Source organism: Fusarium oxysporum, chromosome VI, assembly GCF_013085055.1.
Source record: "Fusarium oxysporum Fo47 chromosome VI, complete sequence".
NCBI lineage: Eukaryota > Fungi > Ascomycota > Sordariomycetes > Hypocreales > Nectriaceae > Fusarium > Fusarium oxysporum.
This window is the reverse complement of record NC_072845.1, coordinates 4,271,170-4,294,638: the sequence shown is the minus strand read 5'-3', so window position 1 is coordinate 4,294,638 and position 23,469 is coordinate 4,271,170. Positions and strand designations below refer to the sequence as shown.

The window sequence follows — 23,469 nt, the reverse complement described above, 5'->3', positions numbered from 1 at the left end:
CTCAATGCTGCTGCCGGGCCGAACGGCTGCTTGACATAGCCGGCAGATGAGTATTTGATAATCCTGATTGAGCTGTACGATGTCCTCCATTGTTGTTTGATATCGCCTCTTTAATCTTGATTATAGAAAGTAAAGAGAAAGTAAAGAGAGAAGCAGTCTTGTTGTTTTTCTCTATCAATTATAGTCCCCTTTCCTCTGCATTATGCTAACCCCAAGCTCGTACTAGCTAACCCCAAGTGTGGGGTTGGGGTTATTTTAAGCCAATCAGCAACTCGGCCCAAGCCCAACCGATTCAAGTCCAAAATCTAAGCGAGATAACACAATTTATTAGACGATTACTGTTCAATCGTCTCTTAATAGTACCTAGGATAATTAAATAAAATCCTCTATTAAAATAAAATTATAACTTTTTTTATAAATTTTATTTACATCCTCTATATAGATATTAAAATATTATAAAGATATTAAAATAACTTTATAACTAAGAATATAAGTTTAAACAAAAAGATATAAAAAATATTATTAAATAATATAACTTATACCTAGAAATAAAAGCTTAAAGATATAAACCTTATAAATAGATATAATTACTATTAGTAATATAATAACCTTAGGACTTAATTATAATAGACTTTATAATTAAATTACCTTTATTAAAAAAACTCTTAATTAAAATCTTTTATAATAATATTATAATTATAATAAATTAACTTATAAAATTCTTATAAAGGAAGTAATAAATATAAAAAAACTTTCTTATATCTTTTATTAATATATTATTAGTATATATAAGTTACTTTTAGAAGTCTTTTTTAATAAAGGACTTATATTTATAATACTATTTTAGTAATTACTTATAATATAACTTAAATTAAATTACTAACTTATAATAATATTTTAACTATAAGCTAATAAATAAATTAAATAAATAAATTAAATACTAAAGTAATACCTATAATATTATATTAATTATAAATAAAATAATTAAGTTAAAAGATTACTAATAGCTTAACTTACTTATAATATTATATATAATAAAAGTATAAAACTTATATTAATTTATATTAATTTTAGATTTATATTAAATATATATTAAATCTTTTTTTTAAGTTTATAAGTTAGCCTTAAAAAATATATCTAAGTATCTCTAAAGTTTAATATAATTTAAATATTTATTACCTCTTAGTAAATAAAGCTTTATTAAGTTAATATTATTATAATTAGCTGCCTTAATTATAGCCTAAACCTAGCTATATATAACCTAGCTAAAAAGCCTTATTTACTCTTTAGCTGGCTTTAATCTTCTTCTTATAACCTACTTTAAAGGCCACTTTTTTACTAATCCCTATAGATACCATACTTAAATTATCTACTGCACTTTTACTTCTAGGTTAGCCAGAGGCTAAGCAGTAGAGACCATACTATAAACTTACTAGTAAGTAATCTAATTTAAATACCTTTTAATTATAACTACTAATAACATTATAGCTATATTATAATAATACCTATATAATATAGTAATAGAAATCAGAGAGGCCTAGTTATATAAGGATAATATTAGCTATATTAGGCTAATAGCCTTTAGTTATAAGATACTCCTACTTATATATCTTCTCTATAATAGCCACCCTCTTATTAAAGCAGCCTTTCTTAATTCTAAGTTAAAGGAACTTAATAAGCTAAAAGGGAAGTTAATTAGAGAGGTAAATTTAGGTTAGAGAGAAAGGAAATTTATTAAGGCCCTTTACCTAGGCAGCTTATATAGTAAGTAGCTTAAGGCTATTTAAGGGCAGGCTAAAAGGGTATTAAAAAAGACTAAGCCTTAATAATATATAAACTAGGCTAGTTATAGTCTTAGACTATAAGAGCATAACTAGAGGGGGATAATATATTATATAATCTAAGATAAAAGAGGGGTAATTATAGGGTTTTATAAGAAGAAATATATTAAGTTTTATATAAGTTTAATTACTTAAAGTTAAAAACCTAAAGTTATAATATTAGTATTAATAGTATAAAAAGAATTAAATAGGTTATAAAATATTATTATAACCCTAAGATTTTTATTATATATACCTTATATTTTCTACTAATTACCTTACTACCTATTAAGGATAATTATTACTAAGGAATTATAATTAGAATTAATTTATTATAATTATTACTAATCTGCCTAGATTAGCACTAATTACTTAATAACCTTATTAATTTATTATATTTAATATAAGTATATAAAATATATTTATTTATACTTTTATAAATTCTAGCTTATTAATTATTAATAAAACTTCTTTATATTAATTAAGCCTAATATATATTAAATCTACTATTAAGAGATATAATACTTTAATAAGCTTAATATTATACCTTATATAATCTGCTAATAATAAACCTAATATAACTTAGTTTATTTATAATTAAGAATTAACTATTATATATTAATAGCTATTATTTAAATTATATTATATAATATTAAGTAAGATAAATATAATATTTATAAATATTAACCTTATTTAATAATAAAATATAACTATTAACCTTTAGGGTTATTAACTTATTATACTTATTAATCTTATATTAATTAATTATTTATTAACTAATTAAAATATAAATAATATAAATAACTCTTTTTAAAGTTTTAATAACTTAGAAGTTAAATAACTTTATAAGTAGCTTAAGAATATTATTAATAAAATAAATAAAATATATTAAATACTAAAAGAATTTATTACTTTATAATACTAATAGAATTAAAGTAATAATAATACCTAATAAGAGATATATAACTTAGCCTTAGTAGCTAATAATAAGAGAGACCTAAGAGAAGTCCTTAAGCCTAGCCTATTTAAGTATTTTAATAAAACCCTAAGTAAACTATTTATATTCCTTATATAAAGCTAAGCTTTTATTATATATTACTTAAATTAGTTTTATAATAACTTTACTAAAGTAATATATATAGCTAAAAGACTTATTAAAATTATAGCTTAGTAGTTTTAACCTATTATAAATAATTATATAATAAACCTATCTTATAATTTATAACTATAAACTGCCTTACTTTTTAAAGAAAATAGATATTATAAAATAAAAAAAGCACTTAAGATAGTATTTAAAACTATTAATAAAAAAGGCTAAGTAAAAAGAAAAATTAAAATACTTAAATAAACTAAATTAGTATTTACCTTAGGAGTTAAGTTTTTATAACTTATAAGTAAGTTACCTTAGGATTAAAATATATTAATATTATTTTTCTTTAATATATTTAAAAAATAAATTTAATAAGAATTATAGGTAAAATATTAACTTAAAATATTAATTAAATATATTAATATAATAATTAAGATTAATAATTAATAATTTACTTAAAGAACTTATAATTTATAAGGAAATAAAAATTAATAAGATAATAAACCTTAATATTATATTACCTAAGAAAGGATTTAATAAATTAATATATTTTATAATATTAAAGTAAGATTAATAGCTATTAAAATAATTAAATAAAATAAGTTAAAAATTATATATTTTAATTATAATAAAAAAGGATATTATAAATAAGAATATAAAAACCTTATTAAGATTAATTAAAAATATAAATTAATACCTAAGGGTAAAAAAGTTAATATAATTAGAAAAAATAATAAACCTTAAATAGTAATTAAAATTATTAATATAATAAAAAAAGATAAATATAATATAATATAAATAAAATAAATTAATAACTTTAATTTATTTCTTAGGATTAGGGTTATAATAATTAAAATTAAACTTACTAAGAATAATTAATAGAAAATATATTAACTAGGCCTTAAGGATAAGGCCTAAGGGAGGGGAGAGATTATATTATAACCCTAATATTTTTATTATATATATCTTATATTTTCTATTAATTACCTTACTACCTACTAAAGATAATTATTACTAAGGAATTATAATTAAGACTAATCTATTATAATTATTACTAATCTGCCTAGATTAATACTAATTACTTAATAACCTTACTAATTTATTATACCTAATATAAGTATATAAAATATATTTATTTATACTTTTATAAATTCTAGCTTACTAGCTATTAATAAAACTTCTTTATATTAATTAAGCCTAACATATATTAAATCTACTATTAAGAGATATAATACTTTAATAAGCTTAGTATTATGCCTTATATAATCTACTAATAATAAACCTAGCACGGCTTAGTTTATCCACAGTTAGGAACTAACTATTACAAAGAAGGGTAATTCCCGGATTTTCTAATAGCTCTCAGGAGATAAATAATTAGTTTCAGAATTATAGCAACTTCTTAGTGCACATATCATAAACCACAGAAGTCCTGTTTCCACTGGCTCCTCTGCCCTTTATATCCCTCCTACCAGGCCTTAATATCTCTCTGCCGCCCTTTCCATTAGTAGGGCTATTATAACTTAATTAAGGAATGATTTTCCCCTGGCGTTGCACCTGCGCGAGCTAGTGGCGTTAGGTCATTTGAGTGACAGTTATAGATCTTTCTGCTTCCCCGGGTCGCTCGGGTCCTTGTTCATAACAAAACGCCTCACAAGGATCAACGCCTCTTATAATTCAACTCGAATTATTCAATTCAACTCACGGCCCCCCTAATTCAATTTAACTCAGATACCTAATAAGTTAATTTTACTTTCTTAAGACTTATTTAAAGGATAATTCTCTAATTAATTATCAAGATTACTAAGTATCTCTTACTAAAAGGGGATTTTAGATGATTTTAAATATAAATCTAGGGTAGGCTTAGTAAAGCTAGAAAAAAGCGCACCTGCGGGGCTCTAGTCCCTTTTTGGCCTTATTACGATAAGATCAAGCCTACAATTCAACCCGACCCCCCCCACCCCCCCCCAAGCCAATTCGCTCAAAAGATCGACTTGAATTGGATTGAACTAGGCGTTGACAAGGGTACGTAGCAATGATCGACATCTTCCGTTGATTAACGGCAAGGTTGAAGCTAATGGTTTACCAATGGTGGGTCGTGTCAGAGCGGCTACAGGTTGCAAGGGTTGGAAATGTGTCGCATATCCTCAGTCATTATTGCACGTGCCGGTACCTCTGATAATAAGGGATCAGCCCTATGTGGCAAGTACAGTAGGTAAGAAGATACCTCCTTTGAGGTTCCCTGCGACAAGTCAGAATATCTCAAAATATGGGAATCTTGACTAGCAGCATCTTATAGACGAAGAAATCGGCCTTGTCCAGTACCAAACCACATTTATACATCCCCAATCATTGCAACCTGTAATTTTCAAGATCCATGAGAGTTCCGCCATAAAGTGAGTTACCGGTGGCTTGAAACAGGGTTCAGTGTCGGTGCGGAGACGTCTACATGACTTGGCAGCCCACCATCACTCTACAATGACCCTGATTCTATACCGGGTGACAGAACGATGGCATTTTTGCATCTTTTGCCAAATAAGGCTAAAAAAATAGCACAAGTGTAAAGAAATCTTAGCATCTTATCGATTATCTTAGACATAGTTCTTTGATAAGCATTCGTTGGTATAGACATCACCACTTAGCGAGAGCCAGTTTCAGGGTATCGAACTTGGCTAGACCAAACTTAGAATTGTGACCAGAGATGTCACCACGAGCAAGGGTCACGCTCTCGAGCAGCTGCCAGCGCCCCCTGAGAGAGGCACTCCCAACCATTATAACGGTGTCACCTGCTGGTTCCCGCCATGCTCCTCAACCTGCAATACCAGGCCAAGAGGGCAGCGTCACGGCCCCAATGTTCATGTTACTCGACAAGCACAGCAGAACCATCTTCATAACCGTTACGGTGACGTTTCTTGTTGCCAGCCTTTTTGCCCTGGGCCGCGTCGTCAGCCGCTTCGGCGTAGCAAGGCGCCATGGCTGGGACGATTATGTCTTTATTGTACCATGGGTGAGACGCACAGCGCGCGTGCCGCGACCGCGACTAACTCTATCAGATCCTCGCTTTTGGGCTATCTTTCACAGTCGCGTTTGGTGACTCGACGGACTTTAGAGACGGTAATACCACACAGCTACGGACACAGTATGCTACCATGGTTATGTTCATTCCGTCTCTAGCGACGGCTAAGATTTCGATCCTCCTGCTCTACATCGACATCGCGCGGCAGTCGCAGAAGTTCCTCCGCGTCGGGTCTTACGTTACCCTCGTGGTTGTGTTACTCGGAGGCGTCATCTTGACCTTTTTGACGGCCTTTCGCTGCCGTCCCGTGGAGGCAGCGTACAACTTGGCTGCCCTGGACACCAGCTGCATTCCTATCCAGGACATCTGGCTAAGTACGTGGCCAATTAATATCGCCACTGAGCTTGCCATCCTCGTACTACCTATCCCAGCGCTATCAACACTGCCGTTGAAACCATGGCGGAAGAGCATGGTGATTCTGTCCTTTATCCTGGGCGTCACCTTCGTCGGCGTTATTGACGTGGCGCGCATTTATAATCTTCAGCTTGCCGTCATCAATTCTGAGAACGCGACTGCTCTCAGGCCCTTCAACATTGGCATGGCGCTTTTGTGGTCAGCAATAGAGGTCAACACGGCCATCATAGGGGCCGCTATCCCAACACTCCCCCCTGTGATTAAACGACTGATACCATCCAATCCACTGGGTCTCCTTTCGCATGAAAGCACGCGAATATGGATGCAACATCTTCCATCCCAGGCAGGCTCCCAAAACTCGCCGAGTGCCAACGGCTTAGAGTATCACAGTAACAGGAATGATTCTCTTGCAACAGTTCCGGCCCTTCCGGAACAAGACATGGTCTATTTTAGCTTTATCAATCTGGAACAACCCAAGTGCATCGTCGAGATGCGTGGCTCTGAATGCGTCAAGTACTGTGCTGTCATCAACTTACTCCTCTTCCTCAACGGCTTTATTTACAGTATGCTGTTTTCCATCAACGCGACCATCCCCGTCGTTAAGACCCGAACCCAGGCCGTGGGCATGTTTTCAGCCTGCTATGTCAGCGCCGGAATTCTCAGCCCAACAACCGGGTATCCGATCATGTGCTGTGTCGGGCTTAAGGCAACCATTGCGACGTCCTTAGCCATATCGTGCGTCGGAACACTTATATTCTGGCCTTGCGGGGCTGTCAAGTCGTATCCCGGTTTTATCGTAGGCAACATCCTGGTCGGGGCAAGCCTGGGCATTATGGAGATAATTGCTAGTACGTTTAACAGCCTTTGTGGGCCGCCCAATTACGCGACAACCCGGATTTTAATTGGCACCGGCCTGGAAGCAGTTGGGGGCACGTTAAGCTCGGTGCTCTCGGACAAGATTGTTACTATTCATACGGAAGACGCTCATAATCTATTAGCGCTGCAGTGGGCTTACCTTATCATTGCTCTTTTCACCGTCCTGCTCGGCCTCCTCTACTGGTACGTGCCGCTCCCCCACGTCATGGGGCCCGATTTGCGGACACGGCCGGGTATTCTAACCGTGGACCTTTCCAACAAGCACTTCAATGTGCTTCCTGTTGTCGTTGTCTCTGTGGGAATCGCCGCCCTGTCTGGCTTCTGTGCCGCTGGGGCGTTGGCGAGCCTGCGAACGTCCATCGGCAATGTACTGTCCATTGTGTCGAATAGAACTAACACGGTATTGTGGTTATCGATTCCTGATTTTCAAACATCACTTACAGCCATCTACGCCGTTGGTCAATTCCTCTTCGCCTTCCTGAGTATATTCATCCCCCCGTACGTTATCCTGCTCTCGGCGTGTGGAGCTGGTATCGCACTCGCAGCTGCCACCTCTGTCGGTGCGTTTCCATCAGCCGCTATGGCCCAGCAGGTGACTTTGGCCATGTCCATCTTCTTGGGAGGGATTCCCAATCTGGTCGTAGCTATTGCTCTCCGAGGCCTCGGCTGGTGGACCGCTCTTGTTTGCAGCCTGTTGATCGGTAGTTGTAGCCTGGGAGCCGGTATCTGGCCATGGGCCATGATGGTTGTTTCATCAAGTAAGTCAGTACAATACGCGTACTACATCATCATCGCTCTCTTTGCAGTGTGTAGTGTTTTACCTCTCTACTTAATCCTGTTCCACTCCTCCCGTGGTCGTTAGCAAATGCCTAATTAGACCTGGATCAGCTTCGTATTTCAGTCAAGTTCACAGCGGGTAAAATTGTAACAGAGACGAATGCAATTCCACCGTTTATACATTATCATATGAAGATGTATCAAGTTTGCCTGTTAAGGATAGCCCATTTGCCTTTTTGTTTGCGTCATATGCCTGATATATCAAAGTTTGTCGCCCACCTTTCGCCGTAGGATTTACACAAAACTGCAATTTTATAGATATAGCTTATAAAAACAAATAAAATACTTCTAATTTCAAACCTATTTTTTAAAAAAATGCTATTAGGATTAAAAGTATATAAATATTTCTTGTTTTATAAGTTTATTATAGGATGTATACTTAGTATAGGGTAATATTAACTGCCTTCCACATCAGTGTATAAGAAGCCTCGGCTGCCCTCGCAACTACAGTAGGTCTTCCAGGCTCTTAAGACACTAAACCCTTATAATAATATCAATTAGGTGCAAGTGTACGCTTTATACTTTTACTAACGTGACGTGTTTGATAAGCGAATGCACCAGAGAAGCTAGTGCACTAAAAATCCCGCAACTTTCATTATTACCATTTGATTAAATACTTCTCAAACACCTAATATGTCACAGATGAAGCCCTTGCGAAGCGCTGGCTATATTTAGTCGTTGGCAATGATTGGTAAAAGTATTCTAGCCCCGTTGAATAAAGTAATTGAAGTTGAGTCGGCGCAAGCTCCAGAACCCTTACTGGGTTTGTTACGTAAGGCGCTTAGAGGTATGAAATTCAAGAGGAGGCAAGTGTTCTCCAGCGCTTCTTTGGCAACCTATGCTATTATCTTTAAAATTGTCATAAATCTCAAACGAACTATGTGCAAAGGAAAGGACGGCATTCATACGGAAAGAGCAGGGGGGATAAGAGTATCTGAGCTGCATAAACCTACAAACCGACCACTGCAAGCGGCAGCAAAGGATAACAGGGATACATTACTTGCCAAATCATCAGAAGGGGTTATACCGAGAGTCCGTAGGATAAGAGTTCGTGGGACATTAAAACCAAATAAATCATGAGTTTTACGTAGGAATAAATCCGTAAATTGAAAACCTACCCTTCTGCTTGCGCTATTGTTCGGCATCAGTCCTCCTATTGGCTCGCACAAGGGTGGAGCTGAATGATGAGAGAGGCTTATTCTAGTATTATGGAAGAAAACATCACATAATCATTACGCTAACATGTTGGCCTGTCATATTGTGTTGTGAATAAGTAGTGCGAGAAATACGTCGAAGCTCGTCGGTTTGAGTCAGCTTGTCAGCTCGCCGATTAATACGAGACAACCCACTAAAAAAAAACTGGACGTTTACTGGTGTTTTCTCACTGCGACTAATAATTAACAGCTGATCTAGCGTAACTTATCGTATAGTCTAGGGCTTAGCATAGGCTAAGATGGAGGCATCATTAGGCGGGAGATGGGTCAGATAGGCTGACCACTCTGCTTAGATTCACAGACAAACACCACAGGATGATGGCCTATGACATCCTATATGCATTTAAGGGACCTGTCAAATTGGTCACTCTCAAGTCTCTCCATTCAAGATCAATCTAAACGAAGGTAATGCAACAAAGTCTACTAATACAAGCCAATATCCATGTCAAACCAGTCTTTTCAATGAGTTTCCCCTTCTGCGACATCAACTCCTCCATGTACTAGTCAGCGCTTCTCCTTCGACTTCACCACACGCGTCTGAGTTTTAGGGACTCTCGCAAGCCAGTAGAATAGCATGGCGAGGCTGAGGTTGAATATACAAAAGACCCACATGAAGCCAAAATCTCTCCATCTGTTTCCATAGCTGACACTGATAGAGCTGAGGAACTGGTTGGTGTCGGACATGGCGCAGTATTGGCAGTCGGTGGCGTCGGGGTCGGCCAGATAGCCTCTGGCCCGAGACAGAAAATCGGAGGCGTACTCGCCGCAAGTCGAGCCGTTCGGGGCGGTGAAAGGGATAAATTCGTTGTCCGCGCAGTACATGGGAGCATTGCCGAGGGAAGTACCTATGAAGCTCTCGATGATGTACGTGAAAGGGTTGATGCGGTACATGAAGATCCAGAACCCAGGCATTGCGTCTGGTCCAGCAAGGACACTGTAGGTAAACGTCAGTCGATACTCGTCGCATTGGTGGCCCTTTCTAAGGTGACAGAACCTACCCGCAAAATGTGAACATCATGATCAAGAGGAGATTGCTGGCACCTCCGGCAATATCAGCGGTTGGAAGCCCAGCGATCATCATGTGTGCGAATGTGCTAGTGTATACAAAGAAGATCCAAAGATGCAAAAACATAGTAAAGCCTCGAGAATGGACGGCATCAGTCCATTCCGCGTTCTTGAAAAGTTCGATGGGGTAGTAGAAGCAAATGTAGGCGAAAAGGGACATAATCTGCGTTCAAGTTAGTCTTGATAATCGGTCCATTGTTCCAGTGCAAGTACTCACTGAGTTCCAAGCTATTTCAACGAGGATGTTTGCAGCCATAAATGCCTTCCAAGAATATGTTTTCGAAGGGCGCTCTCGGGCTTCATACATGACGCGCTGAGAAGCAAAAACTGGCATAATCTGGTTGACCAGATTAGGAAACAAACTCAAGAACATGAAGATTCCAAACATCTGGTTGGTGAGGCCACGCTGCGTATTGTCGCCGTTCAAGAATGACAGACCGACGAAAAGCGACTAAACAAAGGAATCAGTATTTGTGCTTGTCTCTTGAACTGCATGTTGGGAGACTTACCGAACCGATAGAGAGCAAGACCTTTGCGTAGATGTATCCCGGGCTTCGCCAATACTGTTCAAAGACACGCTTCGTAACCTGCCTATACTGCTCAACAGCAGTTGCCGCAAACTCTTGATGCACGGAGTGGTCTTCGGTCACGATTTGGGAGGGTGCTGATGCCGAAAGCCGCCCAAGCTCCTCCTGCACTCGCTGATATTCTTGGCTGCTTCTCCATACAGCAGGCCAGTCGATATTAGTGGTTGCGCCGGGGGCTGCACCAATAACTTCGAGCATGTACTCAGCAGGGTTAGATCCGGCAGGAAGATCATGGGCCCCATTGCGAGTGAAATAGTCAACAAGCGTGCAAGAACCCTTACCAATATCCCCAAAGTAGATCGTCTTACCCTTTGATAGGAGCAACAGTCGGTCAAATCGCTGAAACAAGATAGCAGAAGGCTGATGGATCGTGCAGAGGATAGCTTGGCCGCTTTTGGTGAGCTTTTCCATCAGGTTGCAGATGGACCAGGAAGTCTGACTATCCAAGCCAGAAGTGGGCTCGTCAAAGAAGAGAAGAAGCTGGGGGCGCGCCGCAAGCTCAACACCGATTGTCAGTCGCTTACGTTGCTCGACGTTGAGGCCCTCTCCAGGTACACCGATTATAGCATCAGCATAGTCCTCCATACTCAATAGGCTGATGACCGTATCTACGTAGTCGATCTTTTCCTGCCGCGTATATTGCGAAGACTGCCGCAAGAGGGCACTAAAGGTAAGAGCTTCTCGGACTGTCGAAGTAGGAACGTGGAGATCTTGTTGCTGGACGTAACCGGTCTTTCGCTGGAAGGAATCGTCTCGTGGTATTCCGTTGACGAGCATATCGCCCGAAACCACACCCATAGTTACACGACTAGCAAGGACGTCGAGAAGGGTAGTCTTTCCGGCGCCAGAGGAACCCTAGTACGAATAGTTAGCCGTGGTACTGATTGAATCTTGAACACAAGAAGTCTTACCATCAGTGCTGTTAAAGTGCCTGGCTTGACCCACCCATCAACTTCGTCCAGAATGCGGCGAGGCTCTCCCTTGATCTTGATATCGTAACAAACATTGCCCCAGTGAAACACCGATTTCTGTTTCTCAACTCCAGCGGTCCCGCTATCACTGTCAACAGTTTGTTGGTTGTTTGTAGTCCTAGGGCCGCTTTCGATGTCACTGGATGTTGTCTTCAAATGCTTCATAGCCTTGCGTACGTAAACCAGCACTTCGCCCTTGGACCGCTCGGAAGCCACATACTCAGCTGCCGCAAGGTGCAAACCGAGATAAAGTACAGCAAATGCGATCATGACACCCCAGTTGCGCCATCGATGTGAATTTTCGTATCCATAGGCGATGCTCAAGTACGCAGAGCCGCTCACAAAGTCCTGGCCTGGAACCGCTCCTTGCGTTGCACATGCTCTTCCACTCGGAACCACTTGATCGTAGCCAGCGCCTGATGGGACATAGCTGGCACAGGGAAAGTCGATACCAGCGAACTCATTCAACATGATTGATTCGAGGCCGTAGAAGATAGGGTTAGCCCAGCGACACCACTTGATCCAGCTGCGCATATACTGCGTTGGAATCGTGAAGCCGGTGTACAATACCAATCCGAGTAGGATAATGGCGGCCGGCGCCATGGCCTGGGCGATTGACTTTGTGACGGATGCGATGAGTCGGAATAGCATTGACATGGTCATGACAGTTGTGAAGATGACCAGAAGAAAGAAGAAGAATGGACCTGTTTCCCGCCGGAGATTGCCCATAAAGTATAACGTGATATTCGTGATAAGAACGTTGACAATCTTGTACGGTAGGTCGACGACGATTGCAGAGAGTGCTTCAGCGCTTGGATGGTACAATGCATACCTAGCTCTGTTAGTGTTTGTCTTGTCGAATGTAACATGCTTCCATGTTGCACATACCTAGCGTGCTTCTCGACGATTTTGCGTTTGGCATATAGAGATATAATCTCCAAGATGCTGCTGAACGCATTCATCAAGATAACAAAGAATAATAGAACAGCACGATTCTGGAAGGCCGCTGTAGTCTCGGAAAGATTGTAGAAGATACTGCTGACGATGATAGCCTGGAGAGTGTTGATGGTCAACATCGTCAGGGTGAGACTAGGGTCCGTTTTAAGCATGACCACGCTTCGCCACAGTGTCAGGCTCATTTGTTGAAAAAAAGAGAGCGTAAAGGGAGACATGGCTCGCTGAACTGGAGATTGATCCATGCGTCGAGATTCCAGAAACTTGTCGTAATGCTCGCCGTTGAAGGGATGACGTTGGACATAGTCTTCGATTTCCTCCATGAGCAGTGCACGGTCACGGCTTTGTTTCCATGCCTTAGCAAAGTCCTCAGGAGTTCGAGGTGTCTTGTTCTCCCAGCCTGGGCGAATGATGCGCTCCTGAGGGCTGGTCATGGATGTCAAGAAATCTGCTGTGGTCTGTTGATCCGGGCATACAAACCCAAGCTCCTCGAAATATCTTTGAGCGCGGGAGGCCTTGCCGAAGAATATTTGCCGGCCCTTGTACAAAACAAGAACCTTTTCGAAAAGCTGCCACGAAGTTAGTATAGCTTCGTTCCAACGAATCTTCACCTTGTATACTTACGTCGTATGCGGCCTGAGGTGCTTGATAGATGGCAACACATGAAGTGCAACCGAGTACATCAGCCTGAGTACGCAACGTACGGCAAAATTCAATGGCATTAGCGCTGTCGAGACCTCGAGTACTATTATCCCAGCATTGTAGCGGTGAATAGCTCAAGGAAGCCTCGGCAATTGTGACACGCTTCCTCTCGCCGCCACTAACGCCTCGGAGAAAGTCATCACCCACACGGGTATTCTTGGTATGTGAAATGCCAAAAATAGCCATGGTCACATCGCGTAGATGCTCGATATACTCCTTGCGAGTGACTCCGCGAGGAATAGTCCTTGGGCACCGAGCAGCGGCCGCGAAGTACAAAGTGTCGCCAACTGTAAGCTGGGGAAAGTGATGGTCAACTTCCGCCGTATAAATCGCTTCACCTCGAAAAGCAGTCTTCATCTGCTTTGGGTGAATGCCTTGATAATTGATGGTAGAAGACCCTCCGTCTTGAACGTGAAACCCATGGGTGTCGCCAGCAATCGTTTTGAGAAATGTCGAACAACCAGAGCCAGGAGGGCCAAGCACGCAAAGCATCTCGCCACTGTGGACGACACCCTCCAAGTCATACAGGATATCGACGCGCTCTTGCTTCTTGTTGATGACCCGTTTGGCTAAAGTGATAGCGTCTAGGAAAATGTTTCCTACACTCTTCTGGAAGTCGGTATCCGTGCCGAAGCCGTAGACGTTGAGGTTCTGGAAGGCAACACCTGTTGTTTTGGGTGGATTGCCTTCCAGGGCCTCCTTTCGCGCTTTGTAAAAAGCTTTGGCCCATGCTTTGGCGTTGAACTGGCCACTGTTCGGGTTGAGAGGCCCGTCTTCAGGGAGAGGAAATAGCGATTCCGGAGCACCGGCGCCCTGGGATCGGGTCGTCCATCTCCTGGCAAGTTGAACCATTTCCTCCTGAATGTGGTCTTCTTCATTTCCAGGGCCATTGTCTCCTTTGCCCATATTGGGAGTCAAAGTATTGATCGAGTCTCGAGATGAGATGGCCTTTTCCGTCACAGGAGCAGGCTTCTCTTTCTCGGAACTGATGATATCGGACGGCATTGTATCGAGGTTTGGGAAGATTCGGCGGGGAATTAAAGCGGAAGTGTTGTAGAGAACAAAGGTATTAAAAAGAGAAAATGTGAAGGTAAGGAAAGTATGTGCTAAGGTTCGTCTTCTAGCTGATCACCGAGTATCTGTCAGCTGCCGAGAACGAGTGTATATGTAATGAGCTCGAGTTTAAAATGCATTTCAGAGCATACTAAAGTTATATACAAGATTTGGCATCGCGGGTGAAATGTAAAGATTTCCATTCAGGCCCTTGGGCTCCGTGCTTGGCCGAACCGCGGGAAAAGTGGGACGGACATTCGGTTTCGTGCAACGGGCCGCGGGTGACTCAAATCGCTGGACCATGATTTTAGGAGGACTGTTAAGTCAAATGATTCCAATATTTCAACTCGATATTCAGACCCTGGCAAGTATATTCTGGGATATCTTGTTTCTACTTGAAAAAGAAAAAAAAGGAAAAGAGGACTTACAATGACGTACATGAATATGATAGCAACACAAGCTATCATGAAATGGTTACCAATTGTGTTAAACCAGAAGTGTATTTGCTAACCTCATGACTGACTCATAGACTCAGACCGCCACGACCTTCTGATTGCCCCAAACCGTCTTTGCAACCTTCCTCCCACATGACACCATTCATTGGGATAAGCTGTACGGACGAGCTTTCTTTTTGGTGCCGCCTGCCATCTTGCTTTCTTGTTGTCTTGCAAGATCCTTCGTTTCTGTGGTGCTGAGTTGAATCGTCTTGGCGGACGAATTGGAGCTTCTTATGCCCCCTGAAGGGAGGCAAAAGAGTCATATTCTAGATTTTCTTCTTATCAGCATCTATACTGTAGCAATTGGTCAGGCGTTATGGTGTAATGTCTAAATAGTGAGCTAGACGTGGTATTTGCAGTCGAGACCTGTGGCTGAGAGCTTATAATCACCACACAGAACTTAGTTAGAAACGGTTACTCTATTAACAGGTGCCGTTAGAAATGAATGACATTACCGAGCGGTACTCGAAGTTGGAGTGCGTTCTTTTGGACTAAAGTCTTGTCAAATTACGTAGTCAGTACAGAGAAGCCTGTTATTGCATCAGAGCCTCATCAGCGTCAATGACAGTAATCCTACGCACATATCAGTCTCACCTACTGTATGACATCCAAAGAGATGCTGAGTCATGTCGTATCATTATTGAAAGCCGAAGCGCGAGCCTGGATTCCAAATGCCAAGGCCTTCCATTACTCATTAAGATCACCAAGGACCCTCGTCTCCACCCCCAGATCTTCCAAAGTTCTACGTACCGGCATGAGGTTAATTCACTGACCCACGCTTTCCGGACAAACGGACTTGGTCAGAAGTCCGACCAACACCGAAGACCAACACTTACAGCTCGATGTTATCTTTAAGATGCAAGGGGACTTCCGAACCATCCGCTTACTAATTGAACCGTATTCGACATTAGGTGTCGATAAGAAGAATAGTTCCCTGTGGACTGCGGTGAACGCCACATCTGCATCGGTGTATTTTCTTGGCTTTTAATTTCCCCCATGTATTCCCCAACGACCAAGCCTCACAGAAGTCTCACTCAGCTGGCTGTAAGTCTGAAAGGCATGACCCCTGCCTTCCTGATACTGATGTCCAATAGTGTCTTGGGTGCAGGTCTCGGAAGGTAATCGTATTCCATCCTCAGTTCATCCTAGTTAACGACATACCCATACCATTGCTGCCCGTGCCACTACAATGGCTACTAATAAACACATCAGATTCGATGCGACCGTGTCAGGCCAGTCTGTGATGGATGTTTTGCTCGACACCAGACTTGCGTCTACCCTGAGAGAAAAAGGAAGAGGCGCAATGACGCCACTAAGGGGCCTAAACCAAGGTAAGTGCGCAGCACATAGCAACGTGACACAGCTCGCCTCTCTCTCTCTCTATGAACTAACGTATTCCAGAAGAAGCAGCGACGGCGTTCTGTCAGACCTTCTCGACAGGGTCCTCCAAGTCGAGGAACAATGCTCACGTCTCATCCCTGCTTCGCCCAAAGACAGGCCTGCGACGGATTCCATGATATTCACTGACACTGACGCTCATGGATACCCTAGCGCCACTCCATTGGCGTTTTCAGAGTCCCCCGGAACAGAGCTTCTGACATCAGCACTTAAAGCAGATACTGATGCGGGTGATGATGTAGAAGAACCAACATTACTTTGTACTTCCAACTGTCCTGTTACACCAGAAAATGCAGAGACGGGTCTTAAGCAGGCCCTCCAGCAGGTTCTACATCTCAAGCGGCAAAATGTCAACAAAGAGGCTATCGGTACATACGACCCCATTCCAATTGATCTTTGCAAAGCTTGTCTGGACAGTAGCGCATCCCGCCAAATCTTATCAAAGTCCCTCTAACGTCTAAGATAGACTTCTGCAAGCACTACCGCGTCGATGTTTTCCCCGATTTTATCAACATGGAGCTCATGTATCGAATTCCCGACATCATCAACTTGCCTGAGATTACCGTGGACCCGGCCGCCTTGATTCTCTTTCATTGCATACTATATCATGGCTCTTTGACACTTCCGGCTTCAATAGCTCCACAGGATTGGAAAACCACTCGAACTATGTACGTCCACTGCCTTCGGACTTTACCAGCCTGGCGAATGCAAGTTCTTGGGACGAAGACGGACCTTATCACAGCTATCTTACTGGTATGTTCTCCAGAATATGTCTTTGGCTTCCTTGCGGCTCAACATGGAGATGGCTAATCTCAACTTGCCAGATGCGAGCTGCCTTCCAGCAATGTGACTTGGAGTTCGGCTGGGGAATGTACACGCTTGTGTGTCAATGTGTAAAAAAGCTAAACATGCACAATCTTGATCAGAGTTTCCCCACACTGTTCCTTGATTCTGAACTTCCATCAGAAGGAGCAGATCAGCACAGGAAGGGCTTCTGGAACTTGGTGCTTGTCGATCTCTTCTTCCGGCTACTTCATGGTAAGCCTGCTATAATTACTGCTGATACGGCCGACTGGCGCGTCAATCTCCCATCGATAAATACTGCCCCCGATGATACCGAACATAGAGCATCTACTCTGGCATTCCTTGTCAAGTCTCGGTTAACTTTGATCTTCCTTCGCTTCTTCGATAAGCTAGGCCAAGATCAAGAAGAAGAGGATGGTGTAGTTATTCTCACCGCAGGGTTATACGAAGAAATCGAGGTCTTATTTCGGGAATGGTCCGTGGTGAGTTCTTTCCAGTGATGATTTTCTCTGCTTGCCACAGCCGGTTCGCTCACAACATATGGGTGTGATGTCACCAAATAGTGGAAATTTACTGACTGCAATTATCCGTAATAGACTGATTCGATGACGGCATACGAGGATAATGACGGGTCTTGGTGGATGCTATACGATGTTACCATGACAGCATATAGCTCCATGATGATTTTGAGCCGCGGGCTAGTAGTTTCTCAGTCTGGCATGTCTATCACATCCATGGTAAGCGATGACATGCCTGTCTCTGCTCTATCAGTCAACATTTCACGCCGTATCATACGCTTGGTGAGCCTAGCGCTAAGAAAGTACCCCAGTCCAGCCACGGCGTGTTGTGTGTTTGGGGCTTTCCGCTGTTATGTGGCATATGGTTGTCTAGCAAAACATCTTTGCATTATTGGACTGGAATACCCTGATCATTTTGCACAGGCCGATCTGGTCTTGTTGGAGGAGATTGCTCAGAAGATGACTACATTAGCGGAGAAGGACAAAGACCTTGTGCCCATGGCGCGCACGCTTGATGTGCTAAATAAAAGTATTTGCGTTCAGTGGGAAGAATGGCGAGGAAGCTATCAGGTCTAGTGATAGTAAATAAAGGCTCTTCTATGATCATCGGCTGGTCCAGTGTAGCTTATCGTGTAGGGTTTGGCATGGACTAACAATAAGTTCTTGACTGGCTGTGGCTGTTCTGAGTTAAAGCAGCAGTATGTCACGTGTTATCGTTGAACTATTTCTCCAATTAGACTATTCCTATTCGCGTTGGGATTTGACAACTCTTGCTTCCGTGATGACCTACTCATAATCTGTTCATTATAAATCCACATTGAGGGGTCAAGGAGTTGGGATATTTTCATATAAAACCCCTTACCTTGACAATACCAAGGTACTTATATCGTCACTTTATTTACTAGACCAGTTCAATATTATCTGTCTTCCCGTTTATTCGCCTTTAAACCAATATGAATTCATCTTCTGTAGAAATTGAACGGAGTTAGTGGCTGTTACACGAGGTGAACGTCTTGCCTCCCAATCGATGACCCTTGACGAGTCGAGCGTAGTGCATCATCAATATTCACTACCGCCAGCAGACAAGGGTAGAGATACATGGCTCTTTCTCGTTGCAGCATTTATCATGGAGGCTCTTGTCTGGGGTATGTGACTTGTTCAGTTCACTTCATCCCGTTATGGTCTAACCGGATATACAGGCTTCCTATACTCATTTGGTGTCTTTCAAGATTACTACCAATCGCATCTACCGTTTGCTAGGTCCTCTAATACCGCCACGATCGGAACATGCGCTATGGTAAGCTGTAATTTACAACAAGTTTAACACCTCATTCCTGAAATCTCCAAGGGCGTACTCTTCTTCATGTTCCCAATCGTCATCGCCCTCCAGCGTCTGTATCCTCGCCAGGCCCGCTGGGCTCCTGTCTGTGGTCTTATGGTAATATGTCTGGCCCTGCTGACTTCTTCCTTTTCTCAATCAGTACCGCATCTTATCATCACACAAGGTGTCATATATGCTCTTCCTGGATCTATTACCTATTTTCCAGCTATGTTTTGGCTGGGTGAGTGGTTTATAGAACGAAGAGGCTTTGGCTACGGTGTCATGTGGTCAGGCTCAGGCATTGGTGGCTCCACAATCCCTTTGATACTGGAGCTTTTGCTACAAACTACGGACCTCGAACTACACCAAGGATCCGGGCCGTGGCCTTATTTGTTCTCACAATGCCCGTCGCCTACTTTGTCAAGCCAAGACTGCCTCCAACCTCTACCATGGCGTTCCGTCCTTCTAGGCTAAGGTTTATCTGGGCTAGGACTTTTATGCTTTACCAAGAAGAAAGCATTATCGAGTCTCTCGGATTCTTTCTCTCACTGGTCTATCTACCAACCTATGCTCGCACCATGTTGGGAGCGAAGCCATTCCTTGCCTCCTTGACCATAATTCTTGCAAACGGGTCGACGGCAATAGGGACCGCAATTATCGGGTCATTGACAAATCGCCTACATGTCAACACGTGCATAATGATATGTACAGTTGGGGCTCAACTGGGCATATTTCTTCTTTGGGGATTTGCCACGCACCTGGCAACATTATACCTCTTTTCTGTTGCATACCGCCTATTTGCTGGTTCTTACATGGCTACATGGGCTGGTATCGTTCGACAAATTAACAGCCACGCTGTAAAGGAAGGAACTGCTGCAGTCGGGCAATCGTTTGACCCTACCATGATCTTAGGCGGACCTGCCATGTCTACTGAATGAATCCTGGGTTCGCCTTCAGAGCTCGGAAATAGGCCACGTCGTGTCCCAACACCACTTTTGCCTTCTTCTTCTGTACTAAATTTTGGATGTACTGGCGGCTACGATGCCAGGCGTTGAAATCTCGAGTTATCGCCCCCGGGGGGTTTCCCAGCTCGTAATTCTCGGCAATGTGAAATTTATCGCCAGTAAGGATGACGCAGCCAGTCTCCTCGAGATCCAAGTCCACCACAATTCCACCAGGAGTGTGGCCTGGGCACCGATGCAGATTGAACCCCGGAAAAAGCTCAAAAGTCGTTCCGGAGAACGTCTTCCAATTAAATCGGTCTACCATGAGATAGTCAGGCCGGTATGTGCCTTGCTCAATACCTGTCGCCGTAGTCCAGAACGCGTTTTTGAGTTCTTCTTCGTGACACCAGATTTCCACATCTGCGCACAGAAAAGTCTCAGTTAGACTTCATTCAATGCAGGAAAGGCTTGAAGACTTACCGGAGTCTATGAAATGCTCTAGTCCTCCAGCGTGATCGCAGTGCAAGTGACTGATTACGACAGCCTTGACGTCGGAGATATCTCCAGCTCCCGTGGCATTGATAGCCTCCGGTAGTCCGTGAACGTTCTTATCCCAGATTCTTGGGGTGCATTCTAGAGACTCTTTCCCCCAACTGGCAATAACATTTTCGCAAGACCCCGTGTCGAAGAGGATGAGCCCGACGTCAGGGTGATATAGCAAGGCCGCGATCATGACCAGGTCTCGTCTCTCATGCTGCTGAGGTGGAAGATGAGCTGGAAATATATTGGTACCGGAAAAAACCACAGCAGCATCAATGTCAAGGTGACCGAGGTCCAATAGCTATTACCCTGTAAGCCACATTAATAACTGAGAGATGGGCTTCTTACCCATAGCTTAGTACCTTTTGGCAGTGATGTTGCTGAGTCTGTCATGGTGGTAGGACTAGTAGATTATCGCTATGTAATGTTGAATTAAGGTTTGCATAGAGACTTGATATCAGCACCATTGCACAATGATGGTTTCGGGCAGCCTTCGTCGCCCTATTTAGCCCAGAAGATGAAGGCTCATTTGTAATTTCGGGCCATTAGAAAATCTAGATATGTTTCAGGACTAGGGATGCCGCACAGCGAGGCTAATGCAGCCGGCTGACATTTCAAAGGGTGGTGCCACAAGACGGGGAGTGCAATTAACAGCGGGGTAACTAATGCCCAGAACCCGCCATGTGGAGACCCAGGGTAGGATGATGGCTGCAATGGTCGCTGTACGTAGCGACAGTGGTTTGTCATTTCCTTGGCCTCCAAACTGTGCATTATTTGGACTGACAGGCCTACCGCCAGTTCATCCTCCACAATCTCACTTATAGATCATTCTAGCAGTTAGCGCCTCCGTCCACTGCCCAGGTAGCCCCAGTGACATAACTCGCTTCTGAACTCAAGAGGAAGATGATGACGTTTGCGACCTCCTCCGACTCCCCGAGTCGACCTGTTGGCACATCCGGAGCCGTGCCTTCGCCGCCGTGCTCCTGGTTCAAACGAAGCATAGGAGTGTTAATTGGCCCACTACAAGATGGTCAGGATGCAGTCAGCACTGAGGGCGGTAGAACTCACGGCGTCACGATGTTCACTCGGATGCCACGCTTGGCTGCCTCTACGGCGGCGCTCTTGGCGAGCCCAATCCCGGCATGTTTGCTGGCGCTGTAAATGCTGCCCTTTGGAAACGCGCGCTCGCCGTACATACTCGATACGTGCACAACGCTGCCCGGTTCTTCCATCACCCCAGGCCTGAGCGTTTCGCTGAGCACGTTGAAGGCGCCACGGGTGTTTATGTCCATGACAAAGTCGTACTGCTCGTCGCTAACATCCCAGATGGCTTCGTGTCCAAGACGACGGCCTGCTGTCCCGGCAATGTTGGCGCACCCGTCGATTCTGTGGAACTTTCCCTTTGCAACAGAGATGAAGGATCTGACGGCTGCGCGATCGGTTATATCTACTTCGCGTACAAACACTCTTTCCTTGTTGCTTTCTTGCGTCTCCTCTCGGAACTTGTCCAGTCCATCTTTGCTGATGTCGCAGAGAGCCACGATTGCGCCACGGCTAAGCAGAGCCTTTGCGGTCGAGAAGCCAATGCCAGACGCACTGCCAGTAATCACGTATACCTTTCCGGAAAGCTGAGAAGACATGGTCCTTTGAGGGCGGGTTATGAGGGCGGATTATGAACGCGAGGAGTGTCAGAGAATTATATCGGGACACACGGCCTCTTATATCTATTGTAAATAATCACGTGCCGACATGCAGCATGATGCATCCGAAATCTATCCTGTGGGTTCCGCACCAGTTTAGTCTGCACGAAGGCAGTCAGTCGACATTGTCGAGTCTAGGCCGACACGGCTGCGGAGGACGCGCTGATTGGTAGTCTCTTTTGTAGCACGGAATAAATCAAAGTGTGACTGCATGCAGACGTACATTGGCTAGTCCCTCTCTTCAATTTCAAAGGCAAGGTTCACGATTTGTCAGCTGGCGGATATGAAGGCTATATCCGACTTGTAGACTGTTATGAGTTGGAAATAATTAAAGGCGCACTTAGCACAAATCTCAACAGATATCTTTTCAGGCGGCCTTTGGTGGATTTCTGGTGACGCGAACCCCGCTTCAGACGTCATCATCGTCATGGGTCGTGACCCGAGGCTCGGGCGGGGGATATCGTCGTCCCCTGCGTAAGAGAATCAGGACGGCGAAAGCCATGGAATCCAAGCAGAAAAAGGGTGATCTGGAATGCCAGGAGGAGAAGAGCAGTGAGTGAGCGTTGAGCCATTCTCGAACCAAGAAGAAGGCAATGCGCAAGGCAGCTGGCAGCATGACTGAGACAATCCAGGGCCTGAAGAAACTACTTGAATAAGGCTCTAACAAGAAGATGGAAGCCATGAAAGTAGAGTTTCAGCTCGAATTTACTAAGCTCAGTGACCGCACGGGTGAGGAAATCACTAAGATCACGGCCCAGATGACACCAGAGTTATTACAGGTCCGAAACGAGCTGGAGCAGACCCGGCTACAGATAGACACCTTGAACAATTCTCAGGCCGCACGATCGCCTAGCCATAAAATATGAAGATGTTGCCAGAATGGCACCTATTAGTATCACCACCACCCGAGCTTCGTCCACCATAGGATCGGTAACCCCAGGACCGGCATTTTGCACGGTAGATACATCCAGAGTGCCTGAGGGCCACGTGAGGGACCCTACACCAGCAGTGCTTCGTCAGACCATTGAACAGGAAATACGGACATCAGATGACAAATCCGGCTGGTGAGATCTGGCAGTAACCAGATATAGACGGAATTCTAATCGCCTGAGGGTTATCAGTAGGAAGAGCTAAAGAAGATCAGGACCATT

General features: G+C 43.0%; 7 protein-coding genes across 7 annotated transcripts; 4 read left to right on the top strand and 3 right to left on the bottom strand.

Moving 5' to 3' along the window:
* Positions 1-5,764: 5,764 nt before the first annotated feature.
* Positions 5,765-6,725, top strand: FOBCDRAFT_94782 (uncharacterized protein; the record flags this gene model as incomplete). The annotated part of the gene is made up of 2 exons (XM_054705246.2): positions 5,765-5,914; positions 5,961-6,725. Coding segments are annotated over 2 exons (915 nt in total), but the record flags the coding sequence as incomplete, so codon positions are not given.
* A 177-nt stretch (positions 6,726-6,902) lies between these two features.
* FOBCDRAFT_136963 (uncharacterized protein) lies at positions 6,903-8,075 on the top strand (the record flags this gene model as incomplete). Its single annotated transcript, XM_059607967.1, has 1 exon — positions 6,903-8,075. One exon carries the CDS (start codon positions 6,903-6,905, stop codon positions 8,073-8,075), a length of 1,173 nt encoding a protein of 390 aa, XP_059467432.1.
* Positions 8,076-9,768: 1,693 nt separating this feature from the next.
* FOBCDRAFT_136379 (ABC-2 type transporter-domain-containing protein) lies at positions 9,769-14,548 on the bottom strand (the record flags this gene model as incomplete). The annotated part of the gene is made up of 7 exons (XM_054705245.1): positions 9,769-10,198; positions 10,263-10,492; positions 10,547-10,780; positions 10,839-11,771; positions 11,828-12,719; positions 12,776-13,410; positions 13,466-14,548. The coding sequence occupies 7 exons, from the start codon at positions 14,546-14,548 to the stop codon at positions 9,769-9,771; spliced, it is 4,437 nt and encodes a 1,478-aa protein (XP_054561220.1).
* Positions 14,549-16,606: 2,058 nt separating this feature from the next.
* Positions 16,607-18,389, top strand: FOBCDRAFT_137059 (uncharacterized protein; the record flags this gene model as incomplete). Its single annotated transcript, XM_059607971.1, has 4 exons — positions 16,607-16,907; positions 16,958-17,244; positions 17,316-17,777; positions 17,892-18,389. 4 exons carry the CDS (start codon positions 16,607-16,609, stop codon positions 18,387-18,389), a joined length of 1,548 nt encoding a protein of 515 aa, XP_059465253.1.
* Positions 18,390-18,840: 451 nt separating this feature from the next.
* FOBCDRAFT_203761 (major facilitator superfamily domain-containing protein) lies at positions 18,841-19,608 on the top strand (the record flags this gene model as incomplete). The annotated part of the gene is made up of 3 exons (XM_059609083.1): positions 18,841-18,958; positions 19,013-19,110; positions 19,162-19,608. 3 exons carry the CDS (start codon positions 18,841-18,843, stop codon positions 19,606-19,608), a joined length of 663 nt encoding a protein of 220 aa, XP_059467431.1.
* Positions 19,609-20,061: 453 nt separating this feature from the next.
* FOBCDRAFT_137581 (metallo-beta-lactamase superfamily protein) lies at positions 20,062-21,011 on the bottom strand (the record flags this gene model as incomplete). Its single annotated transcript, XM_054705243.1, has 3 exons — positions 20,062-20,498; positions 20,559-20,919; positions 20,967-21,011. 3 exons carry the CDS (start codon positions 21,009-21,011, stop codon positions 20,062-20,064), a joined length of 843 nt encoding a protein of 280 aa, XP_054561218.1.
* A 437-nt stretch (positions 21,012-21,448) lies between these two features.
* Positions 21,449-22,408, bottom strand: FOBCDRAFT_185907 (oxidoreductase; the record flags this gene model as incomplete). Its single annotated transcript, XM_054705242.2, has 2 exons — positions 21,687-22,408; positions 21,449-21,638 (listed from the first exon to the last, which is right to left on the bottom strand). Exons 1-2 carry the CDS (start codon positions 22,256-22,258, stop codon positions 21,449-21,451), a joined length of 762 nt encoding a protein of 253 aa, XP_054561217.1. The 5' UTR covers positions 22,259-22,408.
* Positions 22,409-23,469: the final 1,061 nt, after the last annotated feature.